The following is a 15,847-nucleotide window of genomic DNA, read 5'->3' as shown; positions in this document are numbered from 1 at the left end:
CCACTCGCCATTGTGATTTAATCCCAGTGCAATGGTTGGGTATATGGGGTATACCGAAGCATTGCGTATTGTTAGAATGAAAGCTGTGGCTTTACTGTCGGCGGGGTTATAGGTAAAATTGACTACACACCACCAGGATTGGAGTTTCCTTTCAAATTGAGTTACATTATCCTAAATTACCTCTGGAGGTGCAGTGGGCAAGGTGCACTCATCGCCTTCCCTTATAATTGCTGTTGCAGTAGATTGCACCCACAGCTAAGAAATATGTATGGTGCAGAATGTACTATAGTTACCATATTGATTAGCATAAATAAAGGAAGCAAGGATCACCACCCCGTGTGTTGGGCTTGTTGGCATATAAGCCAGATTTGGTCCATGCTGACAATGATTGCTTCTGCAAGGATAAGCAGTCCTTCAATGGTAAACCCGATCTCCAGGAGAGGTGTGCTGGCATCATTCCCGGTATCATTCCTGGAAAGGGAAAACAATACAAGTCTCGGCGGGGGTTTTTGGGACAGGTTACCCCTTAGTGGCTCAACTTGTTTAACTGCTTGAACTAAAGACAATTCCCTCGTGGAATATCTCTGTTCTGTCTCTTTAAATGCAGTCGAGCTAAGCATTGAAGGTCTTTTTGGCCTGCTCGGCCCGGTCTGGAATAGATTGCAATATGTACCGTGTTCTGCAAAACCCCATTCTGGGATAATAGGGTCGCGGGGGTGTACTGGTGCCAGTGACTGATCTGTCTTTAATTCCTGTATTAGAGTTTTGACTACCTCTTCATGTTCTGGGTTCCACTGCCATGGTTTTCCTTTTTGTAAAAGTGAATACAGTGGGCAAGCAATGGTAGAAAATCCAGGTGCATGTTTTCTCTGGTACCCTAAAGTACCCATAAGTTGTTGTAATTCTTTCCTAGATTGGGGCACCTACAATTGTTCTGTTTTACTCAGGGTGTCCGGTGGGATTGCTCTACTACCTGTAATCCACCAAGTACCAAAAAATTTTACTTCTCTACTTTGGTCCCTGACATTTTTCATGTGGAATTTCAACTTCTGCTTTATGTAGTGTTTGCCACGCTGCTGCTGCTGCTTCCCCCACCTTTTCAGGGAAGGTCCCTCCAATTAGGATATCATCTATAGATTGGTACAGTTTCACATCTTGAGGGAGTGAGACTGTAAGAGTTCAGCAAGCGCAGCATGAGCAATTGTAGATGACTGTTTTTACCCCTGTGGGAGTCTGTTAAAGGTGTACTGTATACCGTCCCAAGTAGAAGCAAATTCCTCATCCTTCTCCTGCAAGGGGACCATAAAGAACATATCCTTCACATCTAGCACTGCCATCCATGGGTGTGTGGCTGCTTGTAGCGTGGCTGTTAAAGTTGCAATATTAGGTACTGCAGCCATTAGCGGGGCTGTGTTGGCATTTAAGTGCTGATAATCGATTGTCAGATGCCATCTCCTATTCGGCTTTCGGACTGGCCAGACAGGTAAATTATATGGGGAGTGGGTTCTGGAAATAACGTTCCGCTTTTCTAAGTCTGCTATTAGTTCAGAAATCCCGTTTCGTGCCACAACAGAGATCAGGTGTTTGCAGTACATTAGTAACCTTTTAATCAAGGAGTATAGGGGAAGCGCAGGGTGCATGCACTGTAGCCTACCAGTTTTTATACGGGTTTAGGTTACTATTTGAACCAAAGAACCACATGCTGCCATCTGGCAAGTGCCAGTTTTGTCCGGTCAAAACATCAAAGCCCCAAATATTTTCATTGTGTTTTTTAACTGCAAAGTGAGTAGATGACATGCACTTCTCGCTGGGGAGCCATAAATTAACTGTCACAGTTTGGCAAATAGCACTTGCCCTGTTCACTGGATTAATTTTAACTCTTCGCTGTCCAGGTCATACACCCAGCATCTCTGCATCCTGTTGTGTTAATACTGAAATTTGTGCTCCCGTATCTATTAGAAATTTCACCAGTTGCAATTGAGGGCCAACTGGAACCCAGAATGTACTCTGCTTTAACGATGGGTCTAGCCTCATATTCAAAGGAGTCTGAGGGGAACAAACGGTCGTCATTTCCCTCATCGTAGTCATCAGGATCACCTCAAATATCACCATCCCATTCTTCCGGGGACACAATTAATTTTCTGATCTGTACAATGTCAGGGGGATGAGGAGCATGCATAAGCATCATTTCGACCCTTTCTTCTAATTTTCGTTTTTTCTCCTTTTCCTCCTGTAACTGTTTCTGCAGCTGTTCAATTTTCAAAGACAGTATTAATTTAGCTGCCTTTCTGCCTTCTATTTCTTCTTTTAGGTCTTGTTCCCTTTTATTGTTTTTCTTCCTATCTTGATAAGCAGCTTCTAAACAGGTACCTAGCATTTTGCAAATAATTCCTTTCCCTTTTCCAACTTTTATACGTCCTCAGGCTATATTTAGCTGTTCTTCCACAGTCATGCCAATTATCACGAGCCCATTCTTCTGAGAATTTGAGACTCTTACTTATTCTATGCTTTTGTAAATAATCAGTGATACTACTTGCCATCCTGCCAACTACACAAATTTGTCATCGTTCCTCACACCCTGATAGAGAGCCACCGGCGCACGATGCTTTCTCCTCTGGTGCACTCCATGCACCCTTATACAGATCCGCCGGCATGTGACGCCTGTTCCTCTGGTGCACTCTGCATGCCCTTATAGAGATCCGCCGGCTCAGGACGCTTTTCCCTCACGCGCGCGACACTTGTTCCTCTGGTGTGCTTCATGTGCCCTGATATAGATCCGCCAGCGTGTGACGCTTTTACCTCATGCACGTGGCGCCTGTTCCTCATGCGTGCTCTTATGTAGATCCGCCAGGATGCAATGCTTGTTCTCTGGCGTGCTCCACGCACCCTTATGTAGGTCCGCCAGCGCACAACGCTCTTTTTCCTCTGGCATGCTCCACATGCCCTTATATACATCTGCCAGTGCGCGACACTTGTTCCTCGTGTTTAGGTACGTAAGGAGACTGTTTTGCTGTTATTTTTCCCTTTCCTTATCTTTGTCGCTTCTGTTACATACTAGTAATTTTCATAATTTTTTCTAGAAAAGTTCCTGTTGTCTAAGCAATTCCTATTCAACATGGTGTTTTCTCCTCTAAGCAAAATTTGTTCTGTCAACATTGCTGTTAGATTTAGGTTTTCATTTTTGACCTGAAAGCGGATTTTCAGAGCTGTTATTGTATTGTCTTCATTAATTACACTTTTGATTCGCACCTTGATTGGTGCATGGAATGCTCTCTGATGATCTCTGTTTTCTCATTTTTTCTCTTCCAGGCATCCCATACTCACGATGCAATCACTGAGGCTGCTCAACTGATGAAAGAGGCTGTGGATGATATCATGGTTACCTTAAATGAAGCTGCAAGTGAAGTAGGCATGGTTGGAGGTATGGTAGACTCGATAGCAGAGGCAATGAGCAAGGTGAGCATAGAAGTCCAGACTCCCTTTTCATTTTGCCCTTGAAAGTCAATCCACATTGTAGGGGTTTGGAAGAGCTGATGATGATTCTCTTCAGCGCTGGTTGGTAACTGACACACTATGAAAGATTCTTTGATTTTGCAGATTGTGAAATTAAACTGATGTGGGCGATGGTGCTCGCGTTAGCGACGTGCGTGGCACCTGTCAGTAGAATTACTACAAAATATTTTTATTCAGTAACATGTGGGTATTTAACTCCGACCTTAGGTCAACTGGCCTTTTATTTTTGCTTCCTCTTCCTACTTATCTGTCGCATTAGTCACCTAAATGATCAGCAGGCCAACCTTGAAGCAAACTACTTTCAGAGAAGAAGATGTCAAAGCCTGAAGTTCTCTGCTATGCTTTGTAAAGTATTCTACTGAAATGTATAGTTGCAAAATGTAAATTACTTCAATCCAAATAATTGGGTTTTCTTATCTCAAATTAAAGGTGTGCAGGATTGAAGCCTTTGCCACATAAAGGAATCTTACGTTATCTTTTTGCAGGAACATTTTGTTTTATAACTGTTGCACTTTCCTTTCTACGTTAGCCGAGAACTACAGGTGGTTTGATCTTGTGTGAGAACTTGACCTCACGCTCAAAAACTGTGCTGTAAATTTTCTGCATCTTCCATGCTCGTAACATGGGCTAAAGTTTTTTCTAAGCTTCTCCATACATCCGGGTGCGTTGCCTTCACTTGCATGTTTTGGGAGAGAAGAGATTATAAAAATGACTATATAATACAATTTCATTACTATGTGTAAAGTATGCTATTAGTTATGACCTTATTTGGGCTGTATTTTTTCCTCTTTCTTGCAGCTGGATGAAGGTACACCTCCAGATCCCAAGGGAACATTTGTTGATTATCAGACTACTGTGGTGAAATATTCTAAAGCCATTGCTGTAACAGCACAGGAAATGGTAAGATATTTGCTTAGAGCTAAGTACAAACTCTTTTGCGTACATAAGGGATGTGGAATGATTTGCACAGTGTTGTGAAACTATTTATAATGCTAATTTTCAATAACCTTATCTCTTTAGAGGTAATGGAGCAAAGGAAGTGATGATTTTGTCAATTTAACTCTTGGATCTTAGTGGTGTGATTGTAGGGGTGGCCCTCTACAGGAGGAGTGCTGGACTGTGTTGTGGCTTTTCTGCATAAAAACTTTTCATTTGGCTCATTTTCTATGAGAAATAAGAGGAAAACATTTCACCTACATGCTTTTTCATCAGCCTGTTTAATTGTCACTGAAATACCACCTTATGTTTATTGATGACTTCAGGTTACCCTTTCACACTTATTGTTTCATTTAGCCTGCGAAATAACAGCAGTATTTCCAGACCCCTGTAATACTTATGAATGAACGCAGATCAACATCGCAAATTGTTCTTTTCTTGCATTTCTGTGATTCACCTGGATTTAACAAAAGAAAAAAGGACACTTGTTGAATCGAGATTTTTCTCAACTCATGTTCCACAGTAATGCTTACCACAACCCATTTGCCTTTTGAAGAGTACTTCTGTTGCCTGTTTGTTTTTGAGAGGCAAGGGGACTATTTGTGCATGCTACAGACAGGATTTTTTACAAAATTGATTGCTGTTGCAGTCAAGACAGGTTGATGATTTTGCTATCTATGACATTGCAGCTTATTGGCAAACAGTATAAACTTGTCTAAAACTAGTTTTGCTCCAAGGATGGAATTCCATGGCTTTTATTAACAAATTGGAGACAGAAGAAATATCTCTGTTAAAAGGTAGGCTTTTTCTAAAGAGAGATTCAGTTATTAATGCTGACGTTCTACCAAGGCGTTCTGCGTAGTCCTACCTATTTCTTGTTCCTCTTCCCCTATCTTAGACATGTTTTACATCAGTCCTCAGATTTTTTCTGTTTTCGTGCTCCCATGCCACGCCAGCTGAGACTGAAGTAGGCTAGCTCACCTTTGACAAAATAAGGTGGCTGCGACACACAAAACTCGCTTCCCCACCCGGTCCATCGGTAACTGTTTACCTGGCCCATCGCCCCACTGTGTCAAAGAGTGAACTGCCAGCTCTAACTGCTGCTCTTTGATTACTCCGTGTGTTTTGCGAGTGCCTGGTTACCGTGACTCTAATAAAGCATGTTTGCTTGAGTTTTCTCATGGAATTCTTCCTGGAGGACAGGTCCCTTACATGGCAAGCAGTTTACCCCGTTTCATCAGTGTGGCCAAACAAATGAATGTGCTTCTAAGCTGGAGTGTATTAACAAATTATTCTCATGCCTGTCATTTTTCTTTTTCTCTTGCCTGTGTTCTTTTTTCAGATGACTAAGTCGGTTACTAACCCGGAAGAGTTGGGAGGACTTGCATCACAAATGACCAATGACTATGGGCATTTGGCTCTCCAGGGCCGAATGGCTGCAGCTACAGCAGAACCAGAGGAGGTCTGCAGTTTCTTAGACCTCTTTATTCTCTGTACACGGTGGCGTCAACATGGGTATTCTTTTACCATAGAGAATACAATAAATACAGAGCGAAGTGACAGGGGGTGTTCACCTCACTCGGTTGCAGCAACACACTTGCAGCCATTGCCAAACGTGATACATCCCTTCTACGATCAGACAGATAATAGGTTTCAGACTGTTGGGTGGTGTGTTTTCTTTCAAATGTCTTTGCGATGATTCTAAAATGAGTGCAGTGAATGCGTTTCCACTGCCCTTGCTTTGTTAGCCGCTTCTATACGCAAGCACTGTCTATACTATGTGTGCTCTGTCTGATAGGCAAACAGATGTGCTACCTCTGGCCCGCTGATACTTGAAACGTGGGACAGGGCAGCATATCTGTTCCCAGAAGAATTTAATCTGGCCTACTATCGCTCAATTGAAACCGTGACGTGAACTGAGGTGTACTTTGGCTATACAGATCTTTTTTACAATCTACTTCTATTTTTGCTAAAACCAGACTTTAAGACACAAACTGTACGCAGCCAGACAAAAACTCTACTGAGTTTGTTTTCATTGGACAGAAAGGAACCAATGAGCATAGCGAAATTGTGTGTCTCTTAAAAATGCCATGAAATCTTAGAATATCAACAGTTATTTACATGTATTGTGTCGTAAGTTCCATTTCCTTCTTATAGTTTGTGTGGAGATATCTATTTTGGTCTTTGACATCGACCTTTCCTTCCTCCAAATATACTCTCTATTCATTGTGCCTTCACAGGTTAGGGCAGAGCTGCACGTGGTACTACAGAGCACATATTTACGGATAACACACCTCAGTTTCACCACTGCTCACATGCACGGGTGTATAATGATAGGAATTGGGATTTACTACAAAATGTTTTCAGTGAACATTCAGAACTTCAAACTGGCTTCAATTCTGTTTCTCTTCAGCCCTTCCGTTGCTCTTGATACATGTGAATTGTCCACAGAACAAGTTTTCTCCTAGGAGTGCTATGAATTGGCAGATTTTTAACAGCACTTAGGGACTGTGCAAAAGACATAACATTTTACTTCTTGGCTTTTTTTTGCTACAAGCCTTGTTATAAGAATTACCCAATCAAGAACAGAAACCTTTTGTCAAAACCTCAGTCCAGCTTCAGAAAGAAACAGCTTGCAATAATAGTGGGCAATTCCATAGACCGGGACAGAACCTCCTAAATTACTTGGGGCCTTCACTTACAGACAACCTGCAAATACAAAGAAAACTCTTAATTATTTACTATACAGCTTTCCTTCAATCTCATATGTTTTGATGAATTACAAATATATATATATGCTTTTTTTATGTTGCCTGTAAGCATTTTCAGGTATAGCTTCCTGTCCTGAAAGTGAGATGCAGGCAACCAGTAGGAGCACAAGTATCTCTTGCTGGCGGGACATCTTTCGTATCTCAGTGTCAGAATGCAACACAGGAGAAGCGGGTTCCCCATGCAGCCTTACATGCCTCATGCTAACAGAGGAATACAGACTATTCGCCTCAGTTGCATTAACCTGTTACAGTAGTTGCTGCGTATTCTCTGAGCACGATTACAGAAGTCCTTTCACCTCCCTTCTTCTCATTGCGTGCCTCTCGTTATGGACCATAGACGAGCTTTGTTGAGATAGGGTAAGAGGGTATCTCACCATCACCAGATGTATCAGATTATCTAGATAAAAGACCTTCAAAGAGTTTTTGACTTTGTAATTACGTTCCTCCACTGATAGACTCCTTGAATGTTTCGTGCTCAGTAGCTACGTGGAAAGCAATGGTTTGCGTTCAGCTTGATATTGTTAAATTGAATTACCATTTCTGCACGTTACTTTCTGCCTGAAGTTGAAATAATTCCATTTGTGATACTAATGGCTGTGATTCCTGCTTACTTATTAATCCCAATACACACTTATATGCCTAAGTACATGCAGGTACTAAAACTCTCGTGTGTTTCTAAACAGGCACCGTGCAGCTTATACTGTAGGATTATTAACAAATCAGAAGCAGTGAGGGCAGGATTTTCCACATTCCAGTGCTCTGCATGTATGTGGTCAGTTCTGGAGAGTTGAGACTCTGTGTGAGATTCAAAACCAAACAGAGTCATATACTTTTTGACCCAGTTTCAGCAGCGTAGAGTAAATGTGTACTTTTTGCCCCTCGTACATGCCTTGAATACAGCTCGTGCTGATGGTACAGTTCTGGGACATGAAGTAGCATTATTCCAATGTGGTGAAGTTGTGTGTGCTTGAATTACGTACACTTGACTTGGGTACACGCCTTATGCCTTCTCTTTCCCGGGGTCCAGTTAACTAGTGCTCCTGTTTCATCAGTAAGCCTTTTATAGGGTTATGCTACACGAGTAGATGGTATTACATCTGTCCTTTTTTTCTGATCTCTGCAGAGAGTATAGCGATGGGCAGAATATTGGTAATGAAGATTCACCAGAGTGACCATATTTCCATTTGTGCTGACACAATGTACCAGCATGACATTTATTTATTCACTTTCCTCTTGCTTCCTTTTTCCCTGTACCTCCTTTACCATCTAGATAGGGTTCCAGATCAGGACTCGGGTGCAAGAACTTGGCCACGGCTGTATCTTTCTTGTGCAAAAAGCTGGAGCTCTCCAGATTTGCCCTACAGACAGCTACACCAAAAGGGAGTTGATAGAATGTGCTCGTGCCGTCACAGAAAAGGTAAGACATCCCTTTATTGCCCCACGGTGTTTGTCTACCGAGCTTTCCCAGGGAGTAAACCAGTCAAATTGTTTGGGTTCAGGAAATTTTTTTTTTTTAACTTCCCATTATAGTACAATACTGGCTGAATTACACTAAGTTCTTTTCTTTCAAGTGTTCAGTGCAGTTCATGTGCTAGATTAGCCTATGATTAGCCCTTGCTGATGTCTCGTAATAAAACTTCAGCCTCATACCAGAGGGAGACTGGTCCAAAACTGATCCCTAAGACATGACATGGCACTTGTGCCTTATGAGGCACTCCCTTGGAAATAATAAGTCCATGTGGATGGCTGCAGTTACCAAGATGAGGTTGGTGGATGACACATGATTTCATGTAGTGATGTCCTCCCCTTTTAAGACTGGCCCAAGCTAATGCACTTAGAACTGCATCTTCAAACTGTCTGGGGTTTCTTGGTCTTTGGAAATGTCCGCTTCAAACAGATGGCCTGCGTAGCTCAGCTTTGCTAAACCCTTTTGACAGCCTCTCTCTCCTTTTCTTGGGCACGAACACGGAGAGTCAAATGTCAGTTACTTTTAAATTTCACCAAACATCACTTGTTCAGCCTGTGTTAGTGTGTTCTCAGCTATACAAATCTTCGACCATGTCGTGCTCCAGGCGTATCAGCAATTCTAAATTTAGGTAGGGGTAAACAGTATCTTGTAAGAAGAGTTAAAGCTGATAAGGAGAGTAATAATTAATCACAGGGGCAACCTGTTTGGGGACAACTTTGAATCTGAAGAGAACCTCAGGAAGAACTGTGCTATTAGAAGTCAGTATACAGTGTTAATTAGATGAAATGGAGATCTCTAGCTTTTTTAGTGATCAAAAATGTTGCTAGATATAAAGCCATATATTGTCTTTCTATAATTTTCTATAAATATAACAATATTTAGTATCTGGATTCTAAGAGTCTATACTTTCTTTTTCTCTGATGTTAAAGTTTATATTGGTGTACTGTACATGCTTCCTGGGGTGCTTGAGGCTGGTGTTTCTTTGCGTGTATTAGGGGAAAAAGCAGTAGCTCTTGGCTCTGACATCTATCCCGGCAGAAGTTCACTACGTTACCTCTGACTATTTCAAGGAAGTTTTAACTGATGTGCTTCATCCTGTGATGAACAGATTGCTGCATTCTGTCTGAAAAGCGGACTTTGCAGCTGAAGTCCCTTTTAATTGGAGACAATCTTTAGTCGTCACAATGACTACTGCACAGAGAGCAAAGAAGGGAAAGAGGGAAGGAGAGTTTATTAAAGTTTGCAAAATGACACTGCGGAATGGATTTCCATTGTTGATTCCAGTCATGTTAAAGAGCTCGTTTAACTCAACATCCCATAATGAGGCTTGCTTTCGATGACCACCTTGTTGCTTTATGTTGTTTCCAGGTCTCCTTAGTTTTATCTGCCCTTCAAGCAGGAAACAAAGGCACGCAAGCCTGTATTACTGCGGCTAGTGCTGTGTCTGGGATAATTGCAGATCTAGACACCACTATCATGTTTGCTACTGCTGGAACCCTTAATGCCGAGAACAACGAATCATTTGCAGACCACAGGTAGTGTAACTGAAAAAGATGGAAGAGCGTGTGCACAGGGGAACAGTGGAACTGGCAGAAGCAACTGCGTGTGGAGATAAATTTTTACCTTTCTAGATTCCCATGAATGAAATTGAATGAGGCAGTGGAGTGAGAAGTAGGAAAATTGGGATATTGATAGAGGACAGCAAACTTCACTTTAGTTATTTCTGTGAGGAAAGGATTTTTAAAAGCTGGGGAACATCTACTGAGAGCAACGGAAGACTGCAACTGTAGCACTATTTTGGCTTTTTTATGTTCTTATTCAAGCTGTCTCATTGCATAGACTGCCATGTACTGTTATTCCAGTTGCGAAAATTAGCTGTCCATGACATTGAAGAGGATTCTTCTATATACTTTTTTCCAACAGCTGTTCTTGACTGTCTGGCTGTTTGTCTTGCTAAAATCATGCTTGTGGTTAATGCTGTTGTGGACAGCAGCGATGGAAGCGGCACAGCTATGCCACCCATTTTCCCCTCTGGCAGAGATAAGCCCGTTTTCCCTTCAAGTAGCATCTGCAACAAAATGATCCCATAGCATTTTTCATCATGTTAAGAGATTGGCAGCATCTGACTGTTACTTCCTTTGCAGTGAAACTCAGGGCTTCACAGCCAAGACACTGACTTACTGCTTTGCAGCCTAGTTGGCCTACGCGACCATTGCGTGGCCAGCATTTATTTCCCACCTTGCCAGTTGCTCAAGAAAGAGGAAGGATGCAATGGTGTGTAAGTTGCTGCCATTCTGCGGACTGAAAGTCAGGGATTTTTGTACAGGTGTCATTAATTTCCAGGCTGACATTTTACATTAATATGGTTCTAGTTCTCAGTTAATGTGACTCGTTTGTAAAGTGCATACTCAAAATGGTTTCTTCTTTTAGCCAAATGTTGCTTTGGATTTGTTGTCCTGATATGTCAAAACATGTATATGGTGGGGGGGAACCCTGACTAGGTCACATTATCTGTTCCTTTTGCCATTCTTGCTACTACCTTCCTCACAAATAATTATTTTAGTTTCCTTACAATGTGCTGATTAAGATGGAAGTTTGACAGCTGTTACTTTTCCTCACAACATGGCCAGATTTTCTTTTGGTGTTAAAATGCAATGCTCTCTTCTGCTACTGCCCTACCTCATTTCTTTTCAAGATGGGGTCATTTTAATAAACTGCCATGCATCTACTCTACCCCAAAAATATAATGCTACTGTTTTAATAGTCGTCCTGTCTTTTTTTTTTTTTACTTGCAGTCTGGCCTGTGGTGTATTATCACTAGTGGACACTGGCATGATGATTTACATCAGCTCTTTTATGTAGCTGTTAGTCACCATAACATGAAAACCACGTTTTTTTCCTCTTCTCCTTTTCCACTTCCTTCCCTGCTTCCTCTTTTTTTGCTACAGGGAAAATATCCTGAAAACAGCAAAAGCTTTAGTTGAAGATACAAAATTGTTGGTTTCTGGTGCTGCCTCAAGTCAGGACAAACTGGCCCAAGCAGCTCAGTCATCAGCTAACACCATCACTCAGCTTGCAGAGGTAGTAAAATTGGGAGCAGCTAGCTTGGGATCTGATGATCCTGAAACACAGGTGAGATGTTTTAAGATTTTTCTCATACTCTTTAAAGAGAGCAGAGACCATTTACAATTGATAAGACTTTGTGGGAGTTCTGCTTTTAAGCAACACAATAGGGTTCATCTCTTCTAGGACTTTTCTGGGTTTACTCAGACATCACTCTTTTTTTAGAATACAATCAAGAGGTTAAAGCATTGAGTGGAACTTTGTATAACACTTTTGCTTTTATTTAATGGGTGTGTTCCAGCTGGGATGCTTTTGGCAAAGTATTTGTGTTGTTTTTACTAAGTTGTGATTGTACCCCTGACTCATCCCATTTTTGTTCTAAAGAGCTTGCATGACTTTACGCTTACTTATGCAGCTTACAACTGGGCTGCGCACTATGTGTTACTTGTATAAGCTAACAAGCTCTTGCCATTCTCCAGCTATATCTGAGTTGTTTTTCATTTAACTCAGTAACTTCAGCCTTCAGTGTAGATTATCTCAAATATTTCTTCAGTGGTTTGTTTGGATCTTGGTGAAATGAGGGTTGGCAAGCGTATTGCAGACATGCCTGTGGTGGTACCAAATTAGTTTGAAAAAGCCTGCTGTTTTGCATAATGCTCTGAAAGGGGTGTGTGCTCTGTTTTGCTGCGCCTGCATCATGGACTAAACTTCCGAGATGTTCCTCTCTAGGAAAATACTGACGGAAGCACCTTTTTTTTTTTTTTTAATACAAAGATTTCCATAAACTAGCAACATTGGCAAAACATTTATCAGACATTGTTTTTCTCTATATGTAAAAGCTGAGTATACAGAACTTAGAATAAAAGCTACTGTACACAAGTAATTATTTATTTGGAGCAATTTTATATTGCCAGTTTGAAATTGTAGGTGCATCATGTGTCCCAAGTGGAGCATTTCTAATAGCTTTAATACACAATACAACATTTTTCCATAGCAGCAACACTTACTTTACCAGGTGCAATAGTTTCAGATGTCTTACGCGGCAAGTTGCCGCACAACATAGGCAGCTGGACAACAGAGAATCGCATCAGTCTGTCCTATGTCTCAGGTTCTTTTCTTATTTTTATGGTCAAAGAGCCTCTGAGCTTCCAAAAGCTAAATAAACTTTTCAGGAAAAGCAAAGACTCCACTTCTATCTAAGTTACAGTGAACTACAAACATGAAGGAATGAGGGTATTTTCTTATTATTTGTAATGCTACAGAAGTGCGGTTATTGAGAAGTGATTGTTCCATGCTTTTTTTTCCCCTGAGCTTTCTCATTTTGCATGCATCTTTCAACATTTTCCTTAAAATGAACTCTTCTGAATTCCAGCAAAATACTAAAAACATCTGATTTCTACTAGTGGAAAGCGCAACGGAGAAGGATTTGGAGGAGAGAATTATTCCGATAATACCCTAAAATAATTAACAAACCTGTTGTAGTATCTGTATTTTGTCGAGGACTTCTGTCTTTGAGTTTGGGTTTAAGAGACAGTATGTCCAGATTTGACTTTTTCTGACTTCAAGGCCAACCAAGTTATTCAGCATTTAATTCTGCATAGCCTCTTACAGAGGTTCAACTTCCGTTTCCCTGAAAGAACGTCTCCCTCTAACACCTAGCCATAGCAAGTACATTTGATCTTTCAGTAGATGATTTCAGAATTGGTACATACCTGTAGCATTAGTCTGTAAGCTTACAATCAATCTGTTTTCTTGCTCTCATCCCACTTCCACCCAAAGGGTGAAGAACATGGAGAAAAGTAAAGCTCCTCTTAGAGGCAGGTTCAGAGGAAGAAAATCCTACCTGCAATCACCATTTCAATTTCTTCACAGGAAATAGTTGCTTTTATAGATTCTGACCAGTTGTATGAAATACTGTAGCTATCAACACAGCTTTTCCTCTTCCAGAGTATTACGTGTTTTACTGGGGTAAAACACGTAGAGGGTAGAGGGAGGGTAGTACTCTTTGTGTACCAGTAGTAGATTTTTTTAGCTGTGTTCTAAAAATCACACCCTCATCCAGGCTAGTGTTTCTTGCCTGAGGCTTACAGCTATTTCTCATTCCTATAGGTTGTCCTGATCAATGCCATCAAGGATGTTGCAAAGGCCCTTTCTGATCTCATTGGTGCTACCAAAGGAGCTGCCAGCAAACCAGCAGATGATCCATCTATGTACCAGCTGAAAGGTGCTGCCAAGGTAAAACCTTATTCTTACATTTTATTTGAAAGTATCTGCATAATCGCACTTGATAGACATCCGAAGCTTGGATTTCAGCAATTTTGATTGCCTGAAATCTCATCTCTTTCTTTGTTTCATTATCACCCTGGGATGATACAGAAAAATAAGACGACACTATTGAGTTTCCATGAAGCCAGCAGTTTTTGTAGGCAGTCAGATGACTTGTGGTTTTGATGAAAGAACTTCTTTCAGAAGAGAAACTTCTTTCTTTTGCAAGCCCATATCTGAGGGCAGGTTCTCCTTTAATAATGTTATAGACTAAAATTTATCCAGTGTAAAATGATACCTAAATACTACATTCTAACCAATGACATATGCTCAGGATAAGCATGTGGTCTCCTTATTTAGACCTTGCAGCTTGGGGAAGAGGGGGAGAAGGCGAAGGAGGGAGGGAGGGAAAAAAAAAAACCCTCCAATAACTCTCTAGTAGGATATTGTGCACTTCTGACCCCTCTCTCCTAGATCTTTCCAGGAAGTACATAGGTATCAAAGCTCAAAACTTGCACAGATTACACCACACCTGTGATATCGTTGTGCTTTATTTTCCCTGGACCTGAGATGTATTATGTCATTTGCCTCACGAAGATCTTGTGGCTTTATGTCTACAAAATATTCCCAGATGCGGCGATTTAGGTGGTGGTACTTCTGCTTTCACATTATGAGAGTGTCGTAGTAGCTTCTTGCTTGCCTGGAAGCTCTTCTCACTCTTGTCTGTTGCTTAGCTGTAAGACCTGTGCCTCTCTTCCTTTCAGAGGACATGGTAACAGTATACTGTTGAGGCGCTAATTGAAAACGACCCATCTAGTCAAGAAAAGTGGCTTCTTGGCTCTTCCTGCTGTGAAGAGCTCTCTGTGTTTTAAGTCATAATTGTCAAGAAGCTGACCTTTTTGTCTCTTCTTTTTTCATTGTAGCTATCATTTGTATCTCAACCTACTGGGGTACGGAAAAGGCACAATTATTGCAGTGATGATTAGGTTATTCTGCATCAGGGCTATTGGGTTTGTAATGGGAACAGTAACACTGATTCTATATCTGCATTTGGGCTTGAGGGTGGTGTTTGGCTGCTTGCTTACCTGGGGTTTTATCTGATTGCGGAGAATGTACTAGGTAAATTTCAAAAAGAAATACCATGCCTCGATTCACATCTCTTTCAACTTGGAGTGTAAGATGTGTGGGAAGAAAAGACACTAACATAATCAATCTGTATAAGAGACCTACCCTGGAAATGTTCTGAATTTTCCATTTTTTTGTAAAATTTTTGCCAGAACACTCACACTTAAGATGGCATCGCTCTGCAGTTAGTTCTGCTACATTTCTGCAACTTACAGGTTGCTTTCAGAAACTGGCCAACAGGAGAGTTGGAGAGTTGGTATTTAGTCCCATAACAGGTACAGTTCATGAAGCTTTTTAGGCCCTATTAGAAGTAATAATGCTACCTAGTTTAATTTGCCTTGCTTCATACCCTGCTGTCTCTGAAAAATGGGAGGAAGGAATCACGTATTTTTGTCTTCACCCCTCTCTCCTTCAGGTGATGGTCACAAATGTCACATCGCTTTTGAAGACTGTTAAAGCAGTAGAAGATGAAGCTACTCGAGGGACAAGAGCTCTTGAGGCCACAATTGAGTACATCAAACAGGAACTCACGGTACAGAACAAAATAGCCATACATGGCAGTTTTTGAAAGTATACTATTACACTCAAACCAGCCTGCCCAGGCACTCCTCCTCAAGCTATGCTTTACTGCCTTGCAGTGCATCGGATGCAATTTAGTTCTCTCTACCTGTTGCAGATCATCTCTGAAAGTACAATTACAATGCCA

General features: G+C 41.2%; 1 protein-coding gene across 11 annotated transcripts in view; it reads left to right on the top strand.

Moving 5' to 3' along the window:
* TLN2 (talin 2) overlaps positions 1 to 15,847 on the top strand; it is a 218,182-nt gene that overhangs the window by 160,038 nt on the left and 42,297 nt on the right. For all 11 annotated transcript variants that reach the window (XR_015701295.1, XR_015701294.1, XM_087743609.1 and 8 more), the window contains 8 exons: positions 3,310 to 3,456; positions 4,312 to 4,413; positions 5,792 to 5,911; positions 8,491 to 8,637; positions 10,057 to 10,223; positions 11,637 to 11,820; positions 13,861 to 13,986; positions 15,557 to 15,673. Coding sequence is in view for 9 of the 11 variants with exons in the window: in XM_087743609.1 (XP_087599735.1) it covers positions 3,310 to 3,456; positions 4,312 to 4,413; positions 5,792 to 5,911; positions 8,491 to 8,637; positions 10,057 to 10,223; positions 11,637 to 11,820; positions 13,861 to 13,986; positions 15,557 to 15,673 (1,110 nt within the window). In the remaining 2 variants the exon portion in view is untranslated. The remainder of the gene's footprint in view (positions 1 to 3,309; positions 3,457 to 4,311; positions 4,414 to 5,791; positions 5,912 to 8,490; positions 8,638 to 10,056; positions 10,224 to 11,636; positions 11,821 to 13,860; positions 13,987 to 15,556; positions 15,674 to 15,847) is intronic.

Source organism: Nipponia nippon, unplaced genomic scaffold (genome assembly GCF_047370975.1).
Source record: "Nipponia nippon isolate SJK-2023a ecotype South Korea unplaced genomic scaffold, ASM4737097v1 scaffold_9, whole genome shotgun sequence".
In the NCBI taxonomy this organism is placed as follows: domain Eukaryota; kingdom Metazoa; phylum Chordata; class Aves; order Pelecaniformes; family Threskiornithidae; genus Nipponia; species Nipponia nippon.
The sequence above is the reverse complement of the archived record's forward strand: the minus strand, read 5'-3'. Positions and strand labels throughout refer to the sequence as shown.